Source organism: Cottoperca gobio, chromosome 6, assembly GCF_900634415.1.
Source record: "Cottoperca gobio chromosome 6, fCotGob3.1, whole genome shotgun sequence".
In the NCBI taxonomy this organism is placed as follows: domain Eukaryota; kingdom Metazoa; phylum Chordata; class Actinopteri; order Perciformes; family Bovichtidae; genus Cottoperca; species Cottoperca gobio.
This window is the reverse complement of record NC_041360.1, coordinates 27,570,052-27,593,387: the sequence shown is the minus strand read 5'-3', so window position 1 is coordinate 27,593,387 and position 23,336 is coordinate 27,570,052. Positions and strand designations below refer to the sequence as shown.

Sequence of the window (23,336 nt, the reverse complement as noted above, 5' to 3'; positions counted from 1 at the left end):
CGTTTATTACTACTGTGTTTCAGTGTGTATTACTACTGTGTTTCAGTGTGTATTACTACTGTGTTTCAGTGTGTATTACTAGTGTGTTTCAGTGTGTATTACTACTGTGTTTCAGCGTGTACCTGCAGCTCTGTGGGAACACTTCCTGGAGGAAATCCTTGCGACAGTGAAACAGGAAACTGCTTCTGTAAACGTCTGGTGACCGGACAAGACTGTGACCAGTGTGTGGTGAGAATATTATCATAATATTATATTTACTGCAGTGTTTCCCCTAGGTTTACTGCTTTGGGGGGGTGCTCGGCGTGGATTCTATTTAGTTCTCTCCTCTCCTTTCCTCCGCTCTGTAGGCGTGTGCACACGAGTATGTGTCAGCTGCGAAGCCCCGTCCTTCGCAAAACGGAGCGAAGGAGAGAATGCGTAAAGTAGACCGTACAAACTGAAACGTGCAAATACATTAGATCAATAACATAAGCGTTTAGTTTATTTAATAAAAGAGCACCTGTCAATGTGAAAAGTGAGTTGTGAATAAAATAAAATAAATTTGAGGAAAAAAAAAACACCATGAATTTCAGACGGGGCGCGGGGCTCCGTTGGCGGGGCGCAGCGCCCCTCCAAGACAATGGTAGGGGAAACACTGTACTGTTGTAACAGTCAACGCACAAGTTCAACCAGCCAATCAGCTCACAGTCCTGAATCAAGCTGCACTAGTTACAGATTGTTCATATAAACAGCTACTTGTTCAGTAAAATTGGTTTCTAATTAAAAATTAATCATGTGTTTTAGGCCTGGGCGGTATATCAACTGTTAAGGTATATCGATATATATAAAAAATGTAGTCACTCTGACGTCACCCATTGGTTTGTGGCATTCAAATTTTGAAGCCTTGGAGTTTGGCCATCTTGGTTTTTGGGCAGCACCATTTAGTTTTTTTGGAACCAGTAGTGAATGTGGAGCTAAATTTAACCGAACGCTGATCAAGGCATTTATGTAACCAAAATGTTACATTAACTTTGAAGTGAAAACACAAACTGGGTTAAAGTTGTGAGATGAAAACACTGACAACACCATGGAAGCGACCTGTCAATCACAGGTAGCCCCGCCATGAAGCAGACGCTGCTTTATCGTCTATCTTACTCTCAATGGGACATAATTTACTAATGAAATCAAAATCAAACCTCAGGGAGAGCAACTGAGGAGGGATCCCTCTCCCACTCCCAGGACGGACAGACATACAATAGATGTCGTGTGTACAGGATAAACAACATAGTACAGACATTATGTTGCGATAAAAAAAAGAGAAAGTATGGATGAATCCAGGATAATGTCAAAATGAACATCATGTGTTGAAGACTAGAAACTAGATAAATTAGAAGTAAAAAAAAGTGAGAAGTAGCAACATTTTCTCATAGACTTCTATACAATCTGATTTGTTTATGTAAGCAGAGTCGTCGCCCCCTGCTGGATAATAGAGAGACTGCAGGTTTAAGACACTTGCATCACTTTCTCACACTCTCCACTCCCGTTGCTCTTTCAGATTAATCGTGGTGACGGTGTTTCTGCTGGAAACGTCTCTTTGATCAATCAGCTGATCCTCTGATTAAATACATGTTGTTTCTCTCCCTGCAGAGTCTTGTTCATTTACTGTTTGATATATCGTGCAGCTTTATATTTTCAGACTGGGAGGCCTGGTGTTATTTTTGTATTGGTATTTGCACAGCTGTGTATTTAGTTATTCAGTTATAAACGGTCAAATATTATTGCTGAAAACGACTGTAGTAGCATTCTCAGAGATGGCACTATTTTTATCCAATATAGGACATGTACTTTATTCAAGTCTTCTTTTACATGTTTCACAGCTGTATGTTTTCAAACCGTCTGTTTAAATAGAAGTGCTTGTGACATCTCACACGTGGGAGGACTCTAACATCTGCTGTGTGCGTGTGTGTGTGCGTGTGCGTGTGCGTGTGTGCGTGTGCGCGTGTGCGCAGTCTGAACACTGGGGTCTCAGTAATGACATGGATGGCTGCAGACCATGTGACTGTGACCTGGGAGGAGCCCTCAACAACCAGTGAGTTTAAAATCTAAGTTTAAAGGTGCAATGGACTAAATCCTAAACAAACTAGACACCGGCACCTTGGCCTCATCCTCCCGGCCCCAGAAGACCACCAACACGTGGTATTCTAGGCAGGGTGGGCGGCGGCTAGTAAACTAGCAAGCTAACTTCAGCAGATACCTCTGCAACACATAGATGTCTTTAACGTCGACACTCTTCACGTTCAGGTGATAATGTTAGTCATATCTTACACACTGCACCAGGTACACTTACTGGGAATTTTTCAGATGCAGTTGAATTCTCTGTCTTTTTGTCAGCTTTGCTTCAGTTTTCCTTCCTGTCTGTCATTCAGTCTCAGTTTTTCAGATATTTATTTCTGATGTTTTTGCTGCTAGTCATCACGCTCTGCTTCACTTTTCTTATTCAGTTTCCCCGACACATTTCTTTGTTTCAGTTTGTTCTTCATTTGTTCATTGTTCATTGTTCATCTTCCACTTCCTGTGCAGGTGCAACCAGGTGAGCGGTCAGTGCGTGTGCAGAGATCACATGTTTGGCCGACGCTGTGATCAGGTTGAGTCGGGCTTCTACTTCATTGCTCTGGATCACTACACCTACGAGGCCGAGGACGCCAAGTTTGGACCCGTGAGTCTGTTTAACCTGAAAAAATTACCTTTTTTAAAAGTGGAAGATCAAAACCAAAAGGATTTAAAGTTTAAGAAGGCCAAAAATAAAATACCTTTTACATCAAAATGATAAGATAAACAAAGATTACTGTCATAATTCTGTGAAGACGAAATGTGACTTTATGTCCAAAGTTTCTGGAAAAGCTCAGACGGTTTAACACCTTCTTAGCTTTAAAACTTTCTTGTCAGTATTGGACGTCATAGTTAAAATTCTCATAAAATGTTGTCTGCTGGTCCACAGGGATCAGAGTTGGGTCCATTCCTGTTTTCATATTTTCACCAACATGGCGTGACCTGAACCTTTTGCATTTCCCAACAACTCGGAACCTATAGTTGAATATTTTTTATTCTTTTCCTGGTGAAATTGGTCCCACAGTTTTCTTCAATGTTTGTTGTTAAATCATTAGAATTATAAAAACAAAGTTGGTCTTCATGTCGTCCCTTTTAGGGAGTGACGGTAGTCCCGAGGCCCCACCCTCTGGACCGCAGTCCCACCTGGACAGGTGTCGGCCTAGTCAACGTCCCCGAGGGAGCCTTTCTGGAGTTCTCCGTGGACAACATCCCCCACTCCATGGAGTACGACATCCTTATCCGCTACGAACCTCAGGTAGGACCCACCAGGTGTAGTTCCGCCCAACAAAAACCGTATGATTGGACGCCAACGTCAAATTATTCTGCAACCAGGAACCACAGCATAGTGATGATGATGATGATGATGATGATGATGATGAGAATAATAATAATAATAAATAAATATAATAATAATAATAATAATAAATATATAATAATAATGATAATTAATTTAATCAGAATGATGATGATTTTGTTGGTGGTGCAGCTGCCTGACCAATGGGAGGAGGTCCTAATGACGGTGCTGAGGCCTGGACCAATCAGAGCAGACAGTCGTTGTGTCAACACCGTTCCCGACGACGACCACCAGATGACCTCACTTCATCCCGGCTCACGGTAACTTCAGTTTAGCATCAACGTCATGTTTAATAAATGTATCTTACATATTAAGATTTCTGCTAAATGTCAACATACTCATCAGTTTATGACACTAAACCAGCAGATCCTCCAAACTCTTCAGGAAACATGGAGGTCTGAAGGTGTGAACAGTGTTTCAGTATCTTACCAGAGACCGGATGTGACTTTAGTGATATAACTAGGGCTGTCGAATTAACGCGTTAATTTCGATTAATTAATCACAGAAAAAATAACGTGTTAAAATATTAATGCAGATTAATCGCACGGAGCTCTCACAGCAAATATTGTTTAATGCGATTAATCGCAATTAATTAATCACAAAGCTTGTAATTAATTAGATTAACTTTTTTAATCGCTTGACAGCCCTAGTTATAACTGTTGTTATTAAGGGTTATCTGAGAGAAGGGAAGGGAAGTTGTGAGGATCGAATCCTGGTCACATGTTCTCTGAGGACTCGCACTGTGATCTTAATGAAACATTAATATAAGTGAAAGCATCTGGGTACTGATTCACTCTGTTCAGATTGTTTATTACCAAAGTTACAGGCTGTGATAGAACGAGTTCACACTTCAGTTTAAACATCGTGTGAGCAGTTCAGTAATGACTGATTTACTAAATGCTGAGTCCTGCCTGTTTCCGGTCCTCAGACACGTGGCTCTGCCCCGACCTGTGTGTTTTGAATCCGGTCTGAACTACACGGTGCGCCTCAGCCTGCCGCTGTACTCTCCGCTCAGCGATGTCCAGTCTCCGTACACACTCATCGACTCGGTGAGGAAACTGTAACACAATGATTGAGATTATTTAGATTATCCATAAATCTGTGAACTTTCGGTCACACTTATGGTCTTCTTCTTCTGTAGCTCATATTAATGTATCATGGTCTTCTTCTGTAGCTCAAATTAATGTCTCATGGTCTTCTTCTGGAGATCATATTAATGTCTCATGGTCTTCTTCTGTAGATCATATTAATGTCTCATGGTCTTCTTCTGTAGCTCATATTAATGTCTCATGGTCTTCTTCTGGAGATCATATTAATGTCTCATGGCCTTCTTCTGTAGATCATATTAATGTCTCATGGTCTTCTTCTGTAGATCATATTAATGTCTCATGGTCTTCTTCTGTAGATCATATTAATGTCCCATGGTCTTCTGTAGATCATATTAATGTCTCATGCTTTTCTTCTTCTGTAGATCATTTTAATGCCTAACTGTAAGAACCTGGAGATCTTCTCGGTGCCAGAAGGAGGGGACTCCAGCGGGAACAGCGGCTGGGAGACGTTTCAGCGTTATCGGTGTCTGGAGAACAGTCAGAGCGTCATCAAGTCTCAGACGACTGACATTTGCAGAAATTTCATCTTCAGCATCTCAGCCATGTTGCACCAGGGAGCTAAAGGTACCAGTCCACCTTAAATGTGAAGAGTCCACTGTTGGAAAAATATTCTTAATAACACCACAACGTCAGGATCCAAATCAAATAAGAGTTTTGATCTATATTCTTGCAAGAAGGAGCAGAGTTTTATACATACAAAGGATGATCAAACTCACACACATACAGGTTGTTCTGTCGTGTTGCTCAGAGAGGCAACTGTCCCCGCCTCCGTATTTATCATTCAAAGGACAGGAAGTCATGAAGAGCTTCCAGGTCAGTCTTGCTTTGTTAACCGAAGATGGGGGTTTACTGCTGAGTTTATTGCAGAGATCAAAGGTACGAACTTACAGAGATCAAAAGGACTGAACCTATTCAGATCAGGTCGTCCTTGGTTTATTACTTGTTTACAGTAAATAACAGATGTACTGATCAATGAACTGCTTTGATTGATCTACAGTTCATCAGCAGTTTGTCTCCTGTCCCCTGCTGTGTTTAGCCATCAGTTTCACCTCTTGCCTTTTGCTGTGTTAATCACTTAGTTACTGGATTCTTCCCATCATCCACCTTAATAATCTCCCACTGTGTTTTGGTGCAGTGAAAACAACACTTGCGCACATCAACTGTTTGTCTCATCAGCTGTTTGTCGTTTGTCTCATCAGCTGTTTGTCTCATCAACTGTTTGTCTCATCAGCTGTTTGTCTCATCAACTGTTTGGCTCATCAGCTGTTTGTCTCATCAGCTGTTTGTCTCATCAGCTGTTTGTCTCATCAACTGTTTGGCTCATCAGCTGTTTGTTGTTTGTCTCATCAACTGTTTGTCTCATCAGCTATTTCTCATCAACTGTTTGTCTCATCAACTGTTTGTTGTCTCATCAACTGTTTGTTGTTTGTCTCATCAACTGTTTGTTGTCTCATCAACTGTTTGTTGTCTCATCAACTGTTTGTTGTTTGTCTCATCAACTGTTTGTATTAATACTACAGCTTAGAAATACTCTGTTGCAGTAAATGTCTTGTATTTGTATTTAAAACTTTACTTCAGTAAAAGTACAAAGTATGAGCGTCAACATACAGTTACAATAAAAGTCCACATAAGTCTTATGAGAGCCACAAACTTCTAACACAGTTTATTCAGATCAGACTATAATTACAAGCAACTCATTTTCCCACCAAGCTCCTGTGATGTGATGTAATTTACCTCCTCCATCATTGACTTGTTTATTTGTTACTTTGTTCTGGTTTTTGTTCCTTATTTACAGCTTCCTGTAAATAATATATAAAATGAAATGTATTTGTTATTGCTTGTTTTAAATGCATGTTTATTATATGTTATTATCTTTGCGTCTAATCTCTGAGAAATATTTCCGTGATCCTCCTGAACAAGACTCGACGGGTTTCTTCTTCTTCTTCACATTCCTCAGATATCCTCATTAATCTGTCACCGTCACTCTCTCAAACGGGATCTTGTTTTCTTCCACTGTTGAAGCTTGTTGGTCGTCTAACGCGTCTCCTGTGTTGGACTCCATTTCCCAGAATGCCAGTGTGACCCTCAGGGCTCACTCAGTACCGTGTGTGATCCCAGCGGGGGTCAGTGTCATTGTCGGCCCAACGTGGTGGGCAGGAACTGTGACGGGTGTGCTCCGGCAACTTTCCAGTTCGGACCCAACGGCTGCAGAGGTATGTCATTTATAATTGTAATAAAAATACAAACAACAAATAAAGACATACTGATAATGTGTGTGTGTGTATATATATATATATATATATATATATGTGTATGTGTGTATGTATGTATGTATGTGTGTGTGTGTGTGTGTGTATATATATATATATATATATATATATATATATATATATATGTGTGTATATATATATATATATATATATATATATATGTGTGTATATATATATATATATGTGTGTTCTCTCTCTCTCTGTCTCATCTGTGTGTGTTCCTCTCTCTTCATCTCCTCCTGTGTCTCTCTCTCCTCTTCTATATATATGTGTGTGTCTATTCTCTCTTATCTCTCTCTCTCTCTATCTCTTATCTCTCTCTCTCTCTCTATCTTCTCTCTCATTCTCTCTATCTTCTCTCTACTTCCTATCATATAATACATCTCCTTACACACCAGTCCACAGTCCCTGTCTTCTTGTGTTTCTATTATATCCCTATATCTCTCTTCTATTCCCTTATTATATATCTCTATATATATACCATTTATATATCTATATATATAACATATATGATATATATATATACATATACATATACACACACACTGAGGGTACACAGTAAACTGTATTCTTGTGTTTCCTGTGTGCAGCGTGGTCGTGCGACCTCAGGGGTTCACAGAGTTCCTCTGCGATCAGCTGACCGGTCAGTGTGTTTGTGTTTCGGGAGCGTACGGTCGGCAGTGTGATCGCTGTCTGCCAGGTCACTGGGGCTTCCCCACTTGTAGACCCTGCTCCTGCAACGGGCACACCGACAACTGCGAACCTAACACCGGCCGATGCATCAACTGCAGGGACCAGAGCACCGGACACACCTGTGACAGGTGAGATATACCTTTATATAACACAGACAGACAGGTGAGATATATCTTTATATTACACAGACAGACAGGTGAGATATACCTTTATATTACACAGGCAGACAGGTGAGATATACCTTGAGGTTTATTGCCAAGCAGGTTTTCACATACAAGGAATTTGCTTTGGTGTTTAAAGGTGAAAACATAAACACAGTAGGAGAAATTAAAATAAGAGCAAATACAGAATTTTAACATATACATACCTTTATCAGGTATATCTCACCTGTGATGATGATAAAGTGTTTTAAATCATCACATCCTGTCTCACCTTTGTTCAGGTGTCTCGATGGTTACTATGGTAACCCCGTCTTGGTGTCCGGTGAGCACTGTCGTCCCTGCAGGTGTCCCGACGGCCCCGGCAGCTTGAGGCAGTTTGCAGGAAGTTGTTACCGCGGTGACGACTCCCAGCACGCCATCTGTGTCTGCAACACCGGATACAGAAGTAAAAGCTTTATTAACACTGACGTACAAACTTTATTAACACTGACGTAAAAACTTTATTAACCTCTTAACGGGTGGACGGCCCACCGGCTATTTCCAGGTGTGCCCTGTGTTGTATAGTCAGCTGGAGTTGGATTTTTTACGCAATGCCACATGTCGTTAGAAAGCTTCGAATCTCGTCTATTTAGGGAGAAAAACTGTTTTGAGATCAAAATCACAACAGCAGGTACAGTAGGTATCTCACACAAGCAAGCAAACTCACAATCAAACCCATAACTTTGAGCCAACTCACCTATGATGTCTCATCATTGTCCTGTAATCATTAATAATAATAAAAAAACACTTCCTTGTTCATTGTAGAGGTCCACACGATCGTTTCCAGTAAAGATATATCCATCATGAACATCGTCACATTGATAAAAGCCCCTGAACAGCTGTTGCAATCTTTGAAATCAGCTGATCGATTTGTGAGATAATTTTTTTTCACATTTTGTTACTCCTACTGTCCGCACAGCCCGAACGGCTACTTCCTGCGTGGAGAGTGGACATTAGGCGTTCGATTGACACTTCATTTGAGCCAATCGGAGCTTCCATGCAATTTCTACAGCCAACAAAGCCAATGAGTGTCAACTTGATAAGGAAGTGCCAGCCCTCTTCTTTTGTTTATGGAAGGAGCCTGCATCAGCCCAGTCTCCCGGTGACTCGCGTTTAGTGCAATGAACTGCTCGACCTTTAGACATGTGACACTCTTGGTTTTATTTTTTTATTCTTTATTATTTTCCTTCATAATTGTATTTATTAATTACAAAATACAAAAAAAACACAAATATTACAAAAAATGTGTTTGTACTTCCCTTACCACTGGCAGGGATAACTTTTTATCAATAAATATTATATCTCCAAATGCACAGCTTGTGAACGCCTGGTGTTACTCTTAGAAAAACCTGTGTAATATGTTTAAGTTTTTATCCCTTTTATCTGAGATTTGAAGCTGAACTTGGTAACACTTGATACTATGTTTTTATTGTATTTTCCTGTCCATACCTACCAGCTGAACCATCTTCAGGCATCTTTTTCAACAACAAACTTCAGGCAGAGTTTATTTTCTTCAAATTCAGTCTATTCAGGCCACTATTACTCAGTGCCAGAAGGACTTGGAGTGATTCTTCAATGTTATGCAAGAACAATAAGAGTTATCTTTTGAATGAGACCAAAATCATGCAGCTGGTGGAAATGGTTGAAGAGCAACTTATAATATACTTTGGGTATGTCGTTTGTAGGTATTTTTGTATTTCGTAGATGTGACATTAAAACAAAGTAATCACAGTTTGGATGTGAATTAAGCTGCAGGCTCTGGTTCCCAGCAGGAAGTTTCTGAGTGAAATAAACAGTTTCCATGCCTCAGGGAGACAGACAGGTTTAATAAGAAGCTTTGTGATTTAGTGTAAACAGAGAGCAGGAATGTGATGAGACTCTGTTATTACAGGAAATCAGATGTTCAGAAGCATGAATCACAAACTTTCTCCTTTTGTCTCTAAACCTCAGTCACTATTTCATAACAACACTGCTTTCTGATTGAGGTCAGGTTTAAATATTCAAAGATGAAACTTCAAACAAAGCTTCAGGAGTAAAATAGAAAAGGAAGAACGCTGACCTCCGCAGGTTTAAACTTTGTCAACAGGGTCACTGATTGTGAGATGTTGAACGGTTTCAGGTGTGCTTGCTGAACATTAAAAGAACATTTAGTTTTAAACCCTGTAATCACTTTGTGTGTAAACGCTGAAAGACATTTATGTTTTTATAAACGTATAAATGTCTTTCAGCGTTTACAGTTTGTACGATGTCTGTAAACCTTTCTCCGTTTCTCTGCAGGTGCTCGCTGTGACGAGTGCTCACCTGGTTACTATGGAAACCCTGGGGAGGCGGGGGGGCAGTGTCAGCCCTGCCAGTGCAATAACAACATTGACATGTTGGACCCGGAGTCCTGCAACGGCCGGACCGGCGAGTGTCTGCGCTGCCTTTACTACAGCGAGGGCGCCGCCTGCGAGGGCTGCGGGTCCGGTTACTATGGCAACGCCCTGCTGCAGGACTGCAGGAGTGAGTACGCCGGGTTGCCACGCCAACAGCACACATGTCAAAACATCGTCAACAGCGATACAAAAACTTTACAAAGTTTAATCAAGATTAAACTTTAGAGTCCACCGAAGAGTTTAAAGCTTCATTCATACGTCGACATTTGATTTGTAAATGATTTGTAGTGACTGTGTGTGCACAGTGAGATACAGACGAGGCTGCAGTCATTATCAGTTTCATAATATCAGCAGAGTCTCCAGGTTCAGACTCTGTCCCAAATATTTCCAGTAACTTCAGAAATTTTAAAGTCCAGAAGTCAATATTTATTGTTTTTATCTAACAAATATTCTGCTTTGTTTTAGTTTAGACTGAAAAAGTACTTTTTCACTGCGCTCTGGTTTGAGGGAAGTTATATTCTTTAAAGAAAGTTGATTTAGTAAAAAAATAATGTTTAATCTGATGATTCACTTTATTGATTTGATTTTATGGTGATAAATTCATGAACTATGATGACAGAAGTCCGAAGCTTTGTGGGTGCAGCAGTTAAGGTCTTCAGTAAATGTTGATAAATCTGAATGGAGTCTCGTTCCACAGAGTGTGTTTGTAACCTGCTGGGAAGCGACCCCTCCAGCTGTCCGTCCTCCGCCGAATGTCATTGCGACCGCAACGGAGGTCAGTGCGGCTGCCTCCCCAACGTGATCGGGCAGCACTGTGACCGCTGCTCCGCTGACACCTGGAACATGGCGAGTGGCCACGGCTGCCAGACCTGTGACTGCGACTCCAAACACTCGTACGGGACGTCCTGCAACGAGGTGAGCAGCACAAACCTAAAGCTTGAGTGGAAAATAAAATGTCAATTCATTGATGTTAAAATATTCAGTTAAAGGAAAACTTCAACCTTAAGGATTATGTTTAGTTTCAGTCATGTTAGTTCCTGAAGAAAACTCTGGTTCTTTCAAATCCACCCTGCAGATCAGTGGTCAGTGTTCATGTCGGCCCGGCTTTGGAGGAACGACCTGCAGCGAGTGTCGAGAGCTTTTCTGGGGAGACCCGGAGGTCAAATGTCACGGTGAGTTCACTGACCCTCCCGTGTTCACTACCATCAGTAAAATAACGTTTTTATTTAGACACTGTTCGGAAAAAAAATAGAAAAGAAACTGCTGAGTCACAGTTCAATGCCCCACTGCATCATGGGGGCATCCTGCATCCATGCTCTGCTGCGACTCAGATTAGGTCCAGACCTTCCCGTCGCCACGGAGACCAGAGATGTGTCCGAACATCCAAATAACTGAAATCCACAAAGAGGCTTTGTTACTGTGAGGGGGGGGGGGTGAGATCACTGTGGGGGAGACGGGGGAAGAAGAGAGGGAGGATCCTCTGAGGATAAACGGGTTTAATCAATGTTTTCTTTAGTTTTACCGGAATACAAACCAGATGTTGAACTCACACACACACACACACACACACACACACACATTTTCTTGAACAGGAAGTTGCACAGTTCTTTCTGTAAAATGTTTTTACAGTAAAAGAAGGTTTGACCTCCTGAATCGTAATGTGTCCCAGACTACACTGATTCAGTAAAACATATTTATATTGTAAATCAGGGGTCGTCAACAGGGGGTCCGCAGAGGTACTGCAGGGGGGTCGCGAAATTGTTTGTAGATAAAGCAAAAAAAAAAACAGGTGAACTTTAACCTCCTGTGTGTTTCCTCCTCAGCATGCGACTGCGACCCTCGCGGGATCTCGGAGCAGCAGTGTAACAAAGGCAGCGGTCAATGCGTCTGTGTGGACAGTGTTTCTGGCCCACGCTGTGACGTCTGCGCCCGTGGCTTCTCCGGGACCTTCCCCGACTGCCACCGCTGCCACCAGTGCTTCGCCGAGTGGGACGATGTCATTGGTCAACTAAACAATCAGACGCACCGCCTCGTCAACAAGGTCAATGCCATCAAAAACAGCGGCGTCAGTGGACCGTACAGGAAGTCCATCAACAGCATGGAAAGGAGTGTCGCCGACGTCCGCGCCATCCTGAACCAGAACCTGGCCTCGCAACCGCTGAGTGAAATTCAGGAGCTGCTGCAACAGGCCAGGTGAGATTAACTTTAATCTGGTTATTAAAGATGCTACAACAGGCCAGGTGAGATTAACTTTAATCTGGGTATAGACCTCTGACCTCTGTTTTCCTCTCAGTGACCTTATGGGGACCCTGAGCCGGATGTTGAACCACACTGAACACACTCTGGTTCAGGTGCAGGATGAAGATTCGGCTGCAGAAGCTAAACTGGACTCTGTGACGTCGGACGCTCAGAAACTGGAGCGGACGGTTCAGGAGCTTCTGGATCAGGTCGAGTTCATCAAGAACTCCGACATCAGTGGTGAGTGGGTGCACATCAGAGGGCGATGGGTACATCAGAAGGGGGGGGGGGCAAATCATAGGTGAGGGGGTGCATATCAGAGGCGGGGGGGTTAGTACTTCAGTCCGTACTCTGCGTTCATTTCCTCCGTATTTGAGCACTTTTTCTGAAAGTTTACGGAAACGGACGACAGTGGGGGGGATCACCAATAGTTCAAGCAAGACACAACAAGGAAAGCTCTGGGAGTTGGTCACAGGGACAAACAGTAGCTCCAGCTCTGCCCTCTGGTGGAGGTGTTGCCATGATGGAGTCGATCTGATTTATACTTCCTGTCTGTTGTCAGGCGCGACGGAGAGCGTCACTAAGTACTTCCTGCGGTCTCAGGTGGCTGAAGTCCGAGCAAACGCCTCCACCATCGACACTGGCAGTGCCGTGGAAACGTCCAGCGCTCTACGGCAACTCACAGAGGACAAACTGAACCAGACCAGAGAAGAGTTCCTGAGGAGACACACTGAGCATGCTCAGAGACTGGACGACCTCGCAGGAGAGCTGCAGACTCTGGACCAATCAGAGCTCAGCCACAAGGTGAGTTCCTGTCTTTATTTTTGGACCAATCAGAGTGTAACTGTCAGTAAATACATTAAGGTCGTGTAGAGGATTTATAGAAGCTTTCAGTGTAAATCTGAATATTATTTTATATAATATTTAATGTCTTTATTTTCCTGGTTGTTGCAGACGTGTGGTAGTCCGTCCTCGGGTCAGGACTCGTGCTCGTCCTCTCGCTGTGGCGGTCTGGGCTGTGTGGACTCTGAGGGTCGTCCCCGGTGTGGAGACGAAGGATGTGACGGTGCGGTGACAACGGCCAACAGTGTCTGGAGGAAGGCTAGAGACTCTGAACAGGAAATCCTCAGCGCCATGGAGGAAGTGGAGAAACTCTCTAAGATGGTGAGCCTGACGGGTTACGCTGGTGTAACAGAACCATGCACACAGAATACAAAGTATGCAGATGATGCGCATGATGCAGAACCAAAGTCTGCAAGTTCTGGCCAGAATTCTTTTGCCGTTTGCCGTTAGCAACATGTGCTGAGGTTAGCACAACAAGCTGCTACCAGTCCGTCACATGGCGAGCTCAGATGAAACACGGATGAAACACTAAAATCTTTGTATTTCGGTGAAAGACTATCAAGCCGCTTCAGTGAGATCTGCTTTCTGATATCTGCTCTTAAATAAACACTGCTTCGCCTTTCAGCGTGCCTAACTGAGTCATTCAATACTCGCTAACACATAGAAGTCCGACCCGGTTGTTACGGCGGTCATATCTCGTTGATTTGAGGAAGAAAGCTTCTGATATTTAAATAAAGCAGATGCTGTCCCCTGAATATCTCGGCATGAATCCGAAACATCCGAAGGCGTCTGTACCAAGGGTCCACGTTTTTCTCCCCTCCAGGTGATCAGCCGGCATTGGAAACTAGTTCAATCCCATCTGTAGCGGCACTTAAACGCTCAAACAAAAACAACAAAACTAAAAAACTAACCTAACATCAAAACAGCTACGAGGTACTAGGGAGCGAATCAAGAAGTGCCTTTCCCTCCACCACCCGTCTACAAGTTATACAAATTCACCCGGTGGCCTTGAAAACAAAAGCATTAACTACTCATATGAACTAAAATGAGGATACTAAATAATCAAATTCCTTCCTACTAAACAGCAATAAAATAATTAAATGTTTAATTATTAAAAATGACAAAACAATGAATAGGTCTAACTCCATCTGTGCTAGCCTCCTTGGAGATTATCCCACTCCGATGTGATCTCTCGGGCCCGGGGCATTTATGTTTGTCCCTGATGATAGCAGGCAGTTGGAGAGGGGGGATTTGGTTGGTTTTGGTCCGGAACCAACAGGGACACATGGAAGTCTCGAGGAGACGACTGAAGCCAATTGTTTGGTTTTTGGTCGTCGTCATCTTGGGTTTGTTTTTGTAGAGAATGCAGGTTTAAGGTCCAGGTGGTCTGTGCTGGATGTTCTCATCTGAGTTTTGTCTGCAGGTGGTGGAGGCCAAAGTGAAAGCAGACGAGGCGAAGCTGAGCGCTCAGGACGTCCTGATGAAGACCAACAGAACCAAACAGAAAGTCCAGCAGAGCAACGAGGAGCTGAGAGTACTCATCAGACAGATCAGAGACTTCCTCACACGTAGGTCTCACTTCCTGTTTAACACGACTAAACGTCCTCACACTTAGGTTTCACTTCCTGTTTAACATGACTAAACGTCCTCACACGTAGGTTTCACTTCCTGTTTAACACGACTAAACATCCTCACACTTAGGTTTCACTTCCTGTTTAACATGACTAAACGTCCTCACACATAGGTTTCACTTCCCGTTTAACACGACTAAACGTCCTCACACATATGTTTCACTTCCTGTTTAACGCGACTAAACGTCCTCACACATATGTTTCACTTCCTGTTTAACACGACTAAACGTCCTCACACGTATGTTTCACTTCCTGTTTAACACGACTAAACGTCCTCACATGTATGTTTCACTTCCTGTTCATCACGACTAAACGTCCTCACACGTAGGTTTCACTTCCTGTTTAACCCTTTAACACCTAAGCCAGAAGCTATAAAAAAGGTCAGGAAATGTCCTGTGAGTAAGTGCTTTTGCCCATTTTCCAACAATACCTGGAACTTTCCATATCTGGCAGTCCTTTACAATTTATTGCATGTTATGAGAGTGTAATAACAGTTTAAAATGAAGAGAAACACAAAAGCGGAATTTGAGTTTAGTGGTTTAGTGAACAAAAAACACAGCAAATGTACATGAATAAGAGATTTAACATGTTACATTTGAAGTTTGAAATGTATACAACTATGTCCAGTAAAAGTTTTGAGTCTTTTACTCTTACATCTGCAAAAACAGGCCATTAAATGGAAAATATGTCCAGGCGTTTTTCCCCACACAGGGTAATTCTCTCCTCTCTGAGTGTCCCTTCACATGCAGAGGTCTTAGTGGTACTGCCAGTGACTGTTCCTGTTGCTCCTGTTTTCTCTGGGTCACTCAGATGAAGATTAGATCAAATGGCCATGAACTGTCCTGTACAGTCTGGGGACATGACAGTGGCAGGGAATGACACATTGAAAATGGTTTGCTTACACCAAAAGTTGCTCATCTTTCTGCAGGTCCAAAACTGACATGTACAGCAACATGCCTGTGGACTTCTTCATTTCTTCTGGAGTTATTTCAGTCCAGATGAACTTTCTCCCTCTCTCCAGGCTTTTGGCTGCATTCTTGTTTGTGTATTCAGAGAGGAGTTTGAAAACTGCAGCATCAAAGTGGGAATAAATGTCACCTGGTGTTGGGTTTCCCATATCGAGAGGGGGTTGGACACCTGGGGTGGTTGAGGGACTCCATCATCGGGCTCTGCCTCAGTCTGCCATCTTTGATGATGTGGTGAGGGGCTTCTGTGTCTGACAGCATCACCAGATCATCCAGCAGCCCCACAGCTCCATCTACAGGCCTGAATGTGATCTCTGGTGACACCTCCTCCTCTCCAGCTAAAGCTTGTACACAGCCTCGGCTAGGACGCAGGCTACTTGAAGAAGACGCGCACATTTATGCATATGAAGTACAATTACACACCTAGTACAATCTTACAGACTTGGTACACTGTTCTAAACAAGTCACAACGCAATACAAGTGTTGATTTACATACCGTCTTGCTTCCGCTGTTTTCCGGCTCTATTTCTCCGCTGTGTTGTTTGTGTCTCTCCAGCGCTCTGTGTATATTCGCTCACAACGAAGGCGCTGTTTCGCGGGCTTCCGGAAGGCCGTAAGTGAAGTTACCGTAATGAGTCGATATATGCCGTAAAGCGCAGAGTCTCAGCTTTCAGAAACCGTTGAAATTTTTGCACAAACTTTTGCGCAAACTTTGACATAATTACGGTAATCCAAAATTTTGCCGACACATTCGGTGTTAAAGGGTTAACACGACTAAACGTCCTCGCACGTAGGTTTCACTTCCTGTTTAACACGACTAAACGTCCTCACACGTAGGTTTCACTTCCTGTTTAACAGCACTAAACGTCCTCACACATAGGTTTCACTTCCTGTTTCCATCCATCCATCCATCGTCTACCGCTTATCCGGGATCGGGTCGCGAGGGCAGCAGCTCAAGTAAGGAACCCCAATCTTCCCTTCTCTGGGCCACATCCTCCAGCTCCGACTGGGGGATCCTGAGGCGTTCCCAGGCCAGTGAGGAGATATAATCTCTCCACCGAGTCCTGGGTCTTCCCCGGGGTCTCCTCCCAGCTGGACGTGCCTGGAACACCTCCCTAGGGAGTTGCCCAGGTGGCATCCTTACTAGATGCCCGAACCACCTCAACTGGCTCCTTTCAACGTAAAGGAGAAGCGGCTCTACTCCGAGTCTCTCACGGATGGCTGAGCTTCTCACCCTATCTCTAAGGGAGACGCCAGCCACCCGTCTGAGAAAACCCATTTCGACCGCTTGTACCCGTGATCTCGTTCTTTCGGTCATGACCCAGCCTTTATGACCATAGGTGAGAGTAGGAACGAAGATCGACCGGTATATTGAGAGCTTTGCCTTCTGGCTCAGCTCTTTTTTCATCACAACGGTGCGGTAAAGTGACTGTAATACCGCCCCCGCTCCTCCGATTCTCCGGCCAATCTCTCGCTCCATCGTCCCCTCACTCGCGAACAAGACCCCGAGGTACTTGAACTCCTTCACTTGGGGTAATGGCTCATTCCCTACCCGGTGTAGGCAATCCACCGGTTTTCTGCTGAGAGCCATGGCTTCGCTTCCCCCTCCTGAGGTGCCGGATGGTTTTCCAGAAGCACCTTGGTGCCGACCGAAAGTCCTTCTCCATAGCTTCTCCGAACTTCTCCCACACCCGCTGCTTTGTCTCTGACATGGCAGAGGCTGCCGCCCTTCTAGTCCTTCGGTACCCTGCAACTGTTTCCGGAGTCCTCCCGGATAACATAACCCGGAAGGACTCCTTCTTCAGTCGGACGGCTTCCCTGACCACCGGGGTCCACCACGGTGTTCAAGGGTTACCGCCCCTTGAGGCACCTAAGAGCTTGAGACCACAGTTCATCACCGCAGCTTCAGCAATAGAGGTTTTGAACATCGCTCACTCAGGTTCAATGCCCCCAACCTCCACAGGGATGTCTGAAAAGCTCCGCCGGAGGTGTGAGTTAAAGATCCCGAGGACAGGGGCTTCCTCCAGACGTTCCCAGTTCACCCGCACTACCCGTTTGGGTTTACCAGTTCTGTCCAGAGTCTTCCCCCACCCCTTGATCCAACTCACCACCAGATGGTGATCAGTCGACAGCTCCGCCCCTCTCTTCACCCGAATGTCCAAAAAATGCGGCCTCAGATCAGATGATACGATTACAAAATCGATCATTGACCTTTGGCGCTCTGGTACCGCGTGCACTTATGAGCATCCTTATGTTCTAACATGGTGTTTGTTATGGCCATTCCATGACTAGCACAGAGGTCCAACAACAAGCGACCGTTCAGCTTTAGATCAGGGAGGCCCTTCCTCCCAATCACGCCTCTCCAGGTGTCTCCATCGTTTCCCACGTGTGCGTTGAAGTCTCCCAGCAAGACTACGGTGTCCCCTACTGGAGCTCCCTGCAGGGCTCCATTCAGGGTTGAATACTCCGAACTGCGGTTTGGGGCATAGGCACAAACAGTCAGAGTTTTCCCCCCCATAACCCAAAGGCATAGGGAGGCGACCCTCTCGTCCACCGGGGTAAACTCCAACGTAGCGGTGCTCAGCCGGGGGCTAGTGAGTATCCCCGGCCCGACGCCTCACACCTTGAACAACTCCGGAGAAGAATAGAGTCCAACCCCTATCCAGGAGTACGGTTCCAGAGCCAAGACTGTGCGTGGAGGTAAGCCCCACCAGATCCAACTGGTAGCGCTCCACCTCCCGCACTAGTTCCGGCTCCTTCCCCCACAGAGAGATGACGTTCCACGTCCCCAGAGCCAGCCTCTGCTGCCCGGGTCTGGTCCGTCGAGGTCCCTGACCATCACTGCCACCCGTGTGACAGCGCACCCGACCCCAGCGGTTTTTCCCATGAGTGGTGGGCCCACAGGATGGATGGATGGGAGGCACCACGTAGCTTCTTCGGGCTGTGCCCGACCGGGCTCTGTGGCAAACCCGGCCACCAGGCGCTCGCTGTCGGGCCCTCCCTCTGGGCCTGGCTCCAGACGGGGGCCCCGGGCTTCCTCCGGGCAGGGTCTCTCCTTTCCTTTCCCTTTTTTTCATGAAGTCGTTTTTGAACCATTCGTAGTCTGGCCCCTCGCCTGAGACCAATTTGCCTTTGGAGACCCTACCAGGAGCACTAGGCTCCAGACAATACAGCTCTCAAGTTCATAGGAACACACAAACCTCTCCACCACGATAAGGTGATGGTTCCCAGAGAGCCTGTTTAACACGACTAAACATCCATTCCATTGCAGTAGTCAAGATGGGATCAGCTGGGGTGTTTTGGTAGAAAACAGGGACCCAAAGATTAACATGCTGGTCAAGACAGAAAGCATGGTCCATAGAAACACCTACAGAGAGAAGGTTTAGCAGAAGAGGGGCCTCAGGGACAAAGGGCCAGCTGGGATGTGAATAAGGACTTGTTTTGTATTGAGGTAGGAAAATGTGGATCAGCCAGTTAATCAGACAGCGTGTTGTTTCAGAGGACGCTGCAGACCTGCAGAGCATCGAGCTGGTGGCTAACGAGGTTCTAGCCATGCAGATGCCCACCACGCCGGCTCAGCTGCAGAACCTTACTGACGAGATCCGTCAGAAGGTGGGAGAACTTGGACACGTGGAGAGCATCCTGCAGCAGAGTGCCGCCGACATCCAGAGAGCCGAGAACCTGTTGGAGCAGGCCCGCACCACCAGGTGAGTCCTACCTGTCATTATCAGGACTGCTCACCTACACCAGTCAAGAATATTTAATGTTATTGTTTGGTCTTTAAGTCTCACCTCTTTAACAGCCTGTAATAAATGGATGAAATATGACTTCCTGTGTTTGTCAGTGAGAAGGCGGCCGATGTGAAGGACTCTGCTGAGAAGGTTAAGCGAGTGCTGGAAGAAGCTCAGAGAGCTCAGACCGCTGCCAGCAGCGCCATAGAGCAGGCCGCCTCCGACATCCAGAACACCAACCAGCTGCTGTCCTCTGTCAGTACTGATCCACGTTTATCATGGCTTCTGTGCCTGACATCATGTGTACTCAATGTTTACTTCACTGACATCATGACAAAATGTGTACTCAAAGTTTACTTCACTGACATCACGACAAAATGTGTTCTCAACATTTACTTCACTGACATCACGACAAAATGTGTACTCAATGTTTACTTCACTGTTATGAAACATGAAGGTAACCTGTCCGTGTTGCGTTCAGGTGGAGTCGGAGACGGCAAATGCAGAGTTGAAGCTTACTAACACCAGCCACAGGCTGCATAGGCTGGAGCAGGACGTGACGCTGCTGAAAGACAAAGGTGTGAATGTCACTGTGAGCACCGAAAGGACCAATCAGGATGCAGCAAGCATCACAAAGATCGCAGAAGAGGTGAAGAAGGTGAGTTCACTGTTAATCACTTAACATTTGATCCACGCAGCAGGTCCGTCATCTGCAGATTATTGTCTCTGTTGATCAGGAGTTGATAATCAATGTGTGTTTCCAGGACCTGGACTCTGAGCTGAAGGAGAAGTACGCTACAGCGGAGCAGCTTATTGGTCAGAAGACAGGGGGCGTGGCTGATGCAAAGAAGAGGGCGTTGTCACTGCAGCAGGAAGCCAAAGAGCTGCTGCTGAAGGCGAGCGACAAGCTGCAGCTGCTCAAAGGTGACATCACAATGACATCATCGCAATTAATTCTCAAAGAAGGGATTGTAGCCGCTGATGTTTCTATGAATCACATGCAGCCGCTCAAGGTCCCATTCACTAAAGATATTACACTATTTGCCCAAGGACACTTCGACATGCTGACTGCATGGGCTGGGGATCGAACCGCCAACCTTCCAACCGGTGGACAACCACTCTACCTCCTGAGCCACAGCCGCCCATAGTCTCTCCCCCCTGCTTTCCCTTCCTGAGTCAACAGTTTGCCAGAACTTCTTTCACCAAAAGTCGTTCTCCTGAGCCTCCCCGAACTCGTCCCACACCCGGGCTTTTGCTTTGGCGACCACCGCAGCCCTTCTGGCCAACCTCTTTATGCATGCTCTGATATTCTCCCTCCTTTCATATTGTATTACCAGCTGGGCACAAGCAAGCGGTACAACTCCGAAACCGATTGAGTCCCTTTACTAACAGACTTCCCCGAAAGGCCAATCGCTGTCATCGTTGCCATATGTTGACAGGTGTCAGCCCCCCCCTTCAATTCCACCGACTGACAATACACCCAATCCCAAGGCCTCTCTCCCTCTGTTTATATTTATATATAAATATTAATTATCTAAAGCTGCTGTGTTTACGTTTCTCAGATTTGGAGAAGTCTTACGAAGACAATCAGCGGACTCTGGAGGTGAAGGCGGAGCAGCTGGTAGAGCTGGAGGCCGCGGTGAAGGAGCTGCTGCAGGAAATCAGCCACAAAGTCACCATCTACTCCACCTGTCTGTTCTAGGGTCAAAGGTCACACAGAGAGTAAGAGTGAGCTCAAATAAAGGAACATGATATGAACAACAACAACAACACATACTTTTAACCTGAATCTGTTATTTTGAAGTTAAACTTTACCCTTTTTTTACCGGCTTTGTATCATTGCATTGTGGGTGATACGAAGCAGGTTGAAAAAGACCAAAAATGAAAGATATACATACCAGATTCTGATTCTGGTGTTTGAAACCAAAGATTTTTTCATTTTTTTATTACCACTCTGACAGATAGGTTGGAGCCTTTTATTTTTTGTCAACTGCATCACACAAAAATAATGAACACATCCTTCTGAGAGTTTAAAACTAAGCTCATCAAAGTGACTGATTTGACAAATCAATTTAATTTGATTGAATTTAAACAGAAACAAAGAACCCTGTATTCAAGCTACAGTAAATGTTTGAGTTTAGAGTTACTAAATCAATTGACTTTAAACAAATCAAAGTAACTGTCTGTCATTAAACTGAGTGTTTTAAACATGTTTACTTCCTCATTTTGTATTTCCTGTAACATCTTTTTTTCCATCTATTTTATGTGGCCAAAACTGTGCCAAAATGATTTTTAATAAACAGCTTCCAGTTAAATTCACACTGAGTGCACTTCTCTTATTGAACCTGTCTGTTATTCAATGTGTGTTATTCAATGCGTCTGTTATGTATGTGTCTGTTTTATAACCTGTCTGTTATATACAGTACATTCAGAAAGTATTCAGAACCCTTCACTTTTTCCACATTTTGTTACAGTACAGCTTTATTATAAAATGGATTTTATATCATCAATCTACACACAATACCCTGTAATGACAAAGTGAAAACAAATAAATAAATAAAATATTACATTTACATAAGTATTCAGACCCTTTACTCAGGACTTAGTTGAAGGACCTTTTGCAGCAATAACAGCCTCAAGTCTTCTTGATTACGATGCAACAAGCTTTTCACATCTGGATTTGGGGATTTTCTCCCATTCTTCTCTGCAGATTCTCTCAAACTCTGTCAGGTTGGATGGGGAGCGTCGATGCACAGCTATTTTCAGGTCTCTCCAGTGATGTTCGATCAGGTTCAAGTCTGGCATCTGGCTGGGCCACTCAAGGACATTCACAGACTTGTCACAAAGCCACTCCTGTGTTGTCTTGGCCGTGTGCTTAGGGTCGCTGTCCTGTTGGAAGGTGAACCTCCGCCCCAGTCTGAGGTCCTGAACGCTCTGGAGCAGGTTTTCATCAAGGATCTCTCTGTACTTTGCTCCGTTAATCTTTCCTTCGATCCTGACTAGTCTCCCATTCCTGCCACTGAAAAACATCCCCACAGCATGATGCTGCCACCACCATGCTTCACCATAGGTATAGTATTGGCCAGGTGATGAGCAGTACCTGCTCGTGACGTGACGCTTGGCATTCTGGCCAAAGAGTTCAATCTTGGTTTCATCAGACCAGAGAATCTTGTTTCTCATGGTCTGAGAGTCCTTCAGGTGCCTTTTGGCAAACTTCAAGTGGGCTGTCATGTGCCTTTTACTGACTCTACCATAAAGGCCTGATTGGTGGAGTGCTCCCCCGATTGCTCAGTTTGGCCAGGCAGCCAGCTCTATGAAGAGTCCTGGTGGTTCCAAATTTCTCCCATTCAAGAATGATGGAGGCCACTGTGCTCTTCGGGACCTGCAATGCTACAGAAATTGTTTTATAACCTTCCCCAGATCTGTGTCTCGACACAATCCTGTCTCGGAGGTCTACGGACATTTCCTTCGTCTTCATGGTTTGGTTTTTGCTCTGACATGCACTGTCAACTGTGGGACCTTATATAGACAGGTGTGTGCCTTTCCAAATCATGTCCAATTAATTTACCACAGGTGGACTCCAATCAAGTTGTAGAAACATCTCAAGGATGATTGATGGAAATAGGATGCTCCTGAGCTCAAATTTGACTGTCATAGCAAAGGGTCTGAATACTTGTGTAAATGTGATATTTCAGTAATAAAAAAAAAATTACTTTCTGTAATGGCAAGTTCCATCCATCATCTACCGCTTTTCGTCACAATGGTGCGGTAAAGCGAATGAAATACCGCCCCCGCTGCTCCGATTCTCCGGCCAATCTCTCACTCCATCGTGCTCTCAC

The 23,336-nt window shown here is 44.6% G+C and overlaps 1 protein-coding gene across 1 annotated transcript in view; it reads left to right on the top strand.

Annotated features, from left to right (window-relative positions):
* Positions 1-21,816, top strand: part of LOC115009715 (laminin subunit beta-1-like) — a 39,430-nt gene extending 17,614 nt beyond the window's left edge. The window contains 24 exon segments of the mRNA XM_029433908.1: positions 116-228; positions 1,989-2,068; positions 2,560-2,695; positions 3,185-3,343; positions 3,575-3,702; positions 4,371-4,491; positions 4,914-5,115; positions 6,621-6,764; positions 7,412-7,444; positions 7,447-7,642; positions 7,957-8,120; positions 9,992-10,216; positions 10,787-11,004; positions 11,165-11,261; positions 11,913-12,282; positions 12,383-12,567; positions 12,890-13,131; positions 13,282-13,491; positions 14,594-14,738; positions 19,266-19,473; positions 19,611-19,752; positions 19,979-20,155; positions 20,262-20,421; positions 21,060-21,816. Coding sequence (XP_029289768.1) covers positions 116-228; positions 1,989-2,068; positions 2,560-2,695; positions 3,185-3,343; positions 3,575-3,702; positions 4,371-4,491; positions 4,914-5,115; positions 6,621-6,764; positions 7,412-7,444; positions 7,447-7,642; positions 7,957-8,120; positions 9,992-10,216; positions 10,787-11,004; positions 11,165-11,261; positions 11,913-12,282; positions 12,383-12,567; positions 12,890-13,131; positions 13,282-13,491; positions 14,594-14,738; positions 19,266-19,473; positions 19,611-19,752; positions 19,979-20,155; positions 20,262-20,421; positions 21,060-21,199 — 3,995 coding nt within the window. The 3' untranslated portion in view covers positions 21,200-21,816.
* The last annotated feature ends 1,520 nt before the right edge of the window (positions 21,817-23,336 follow it).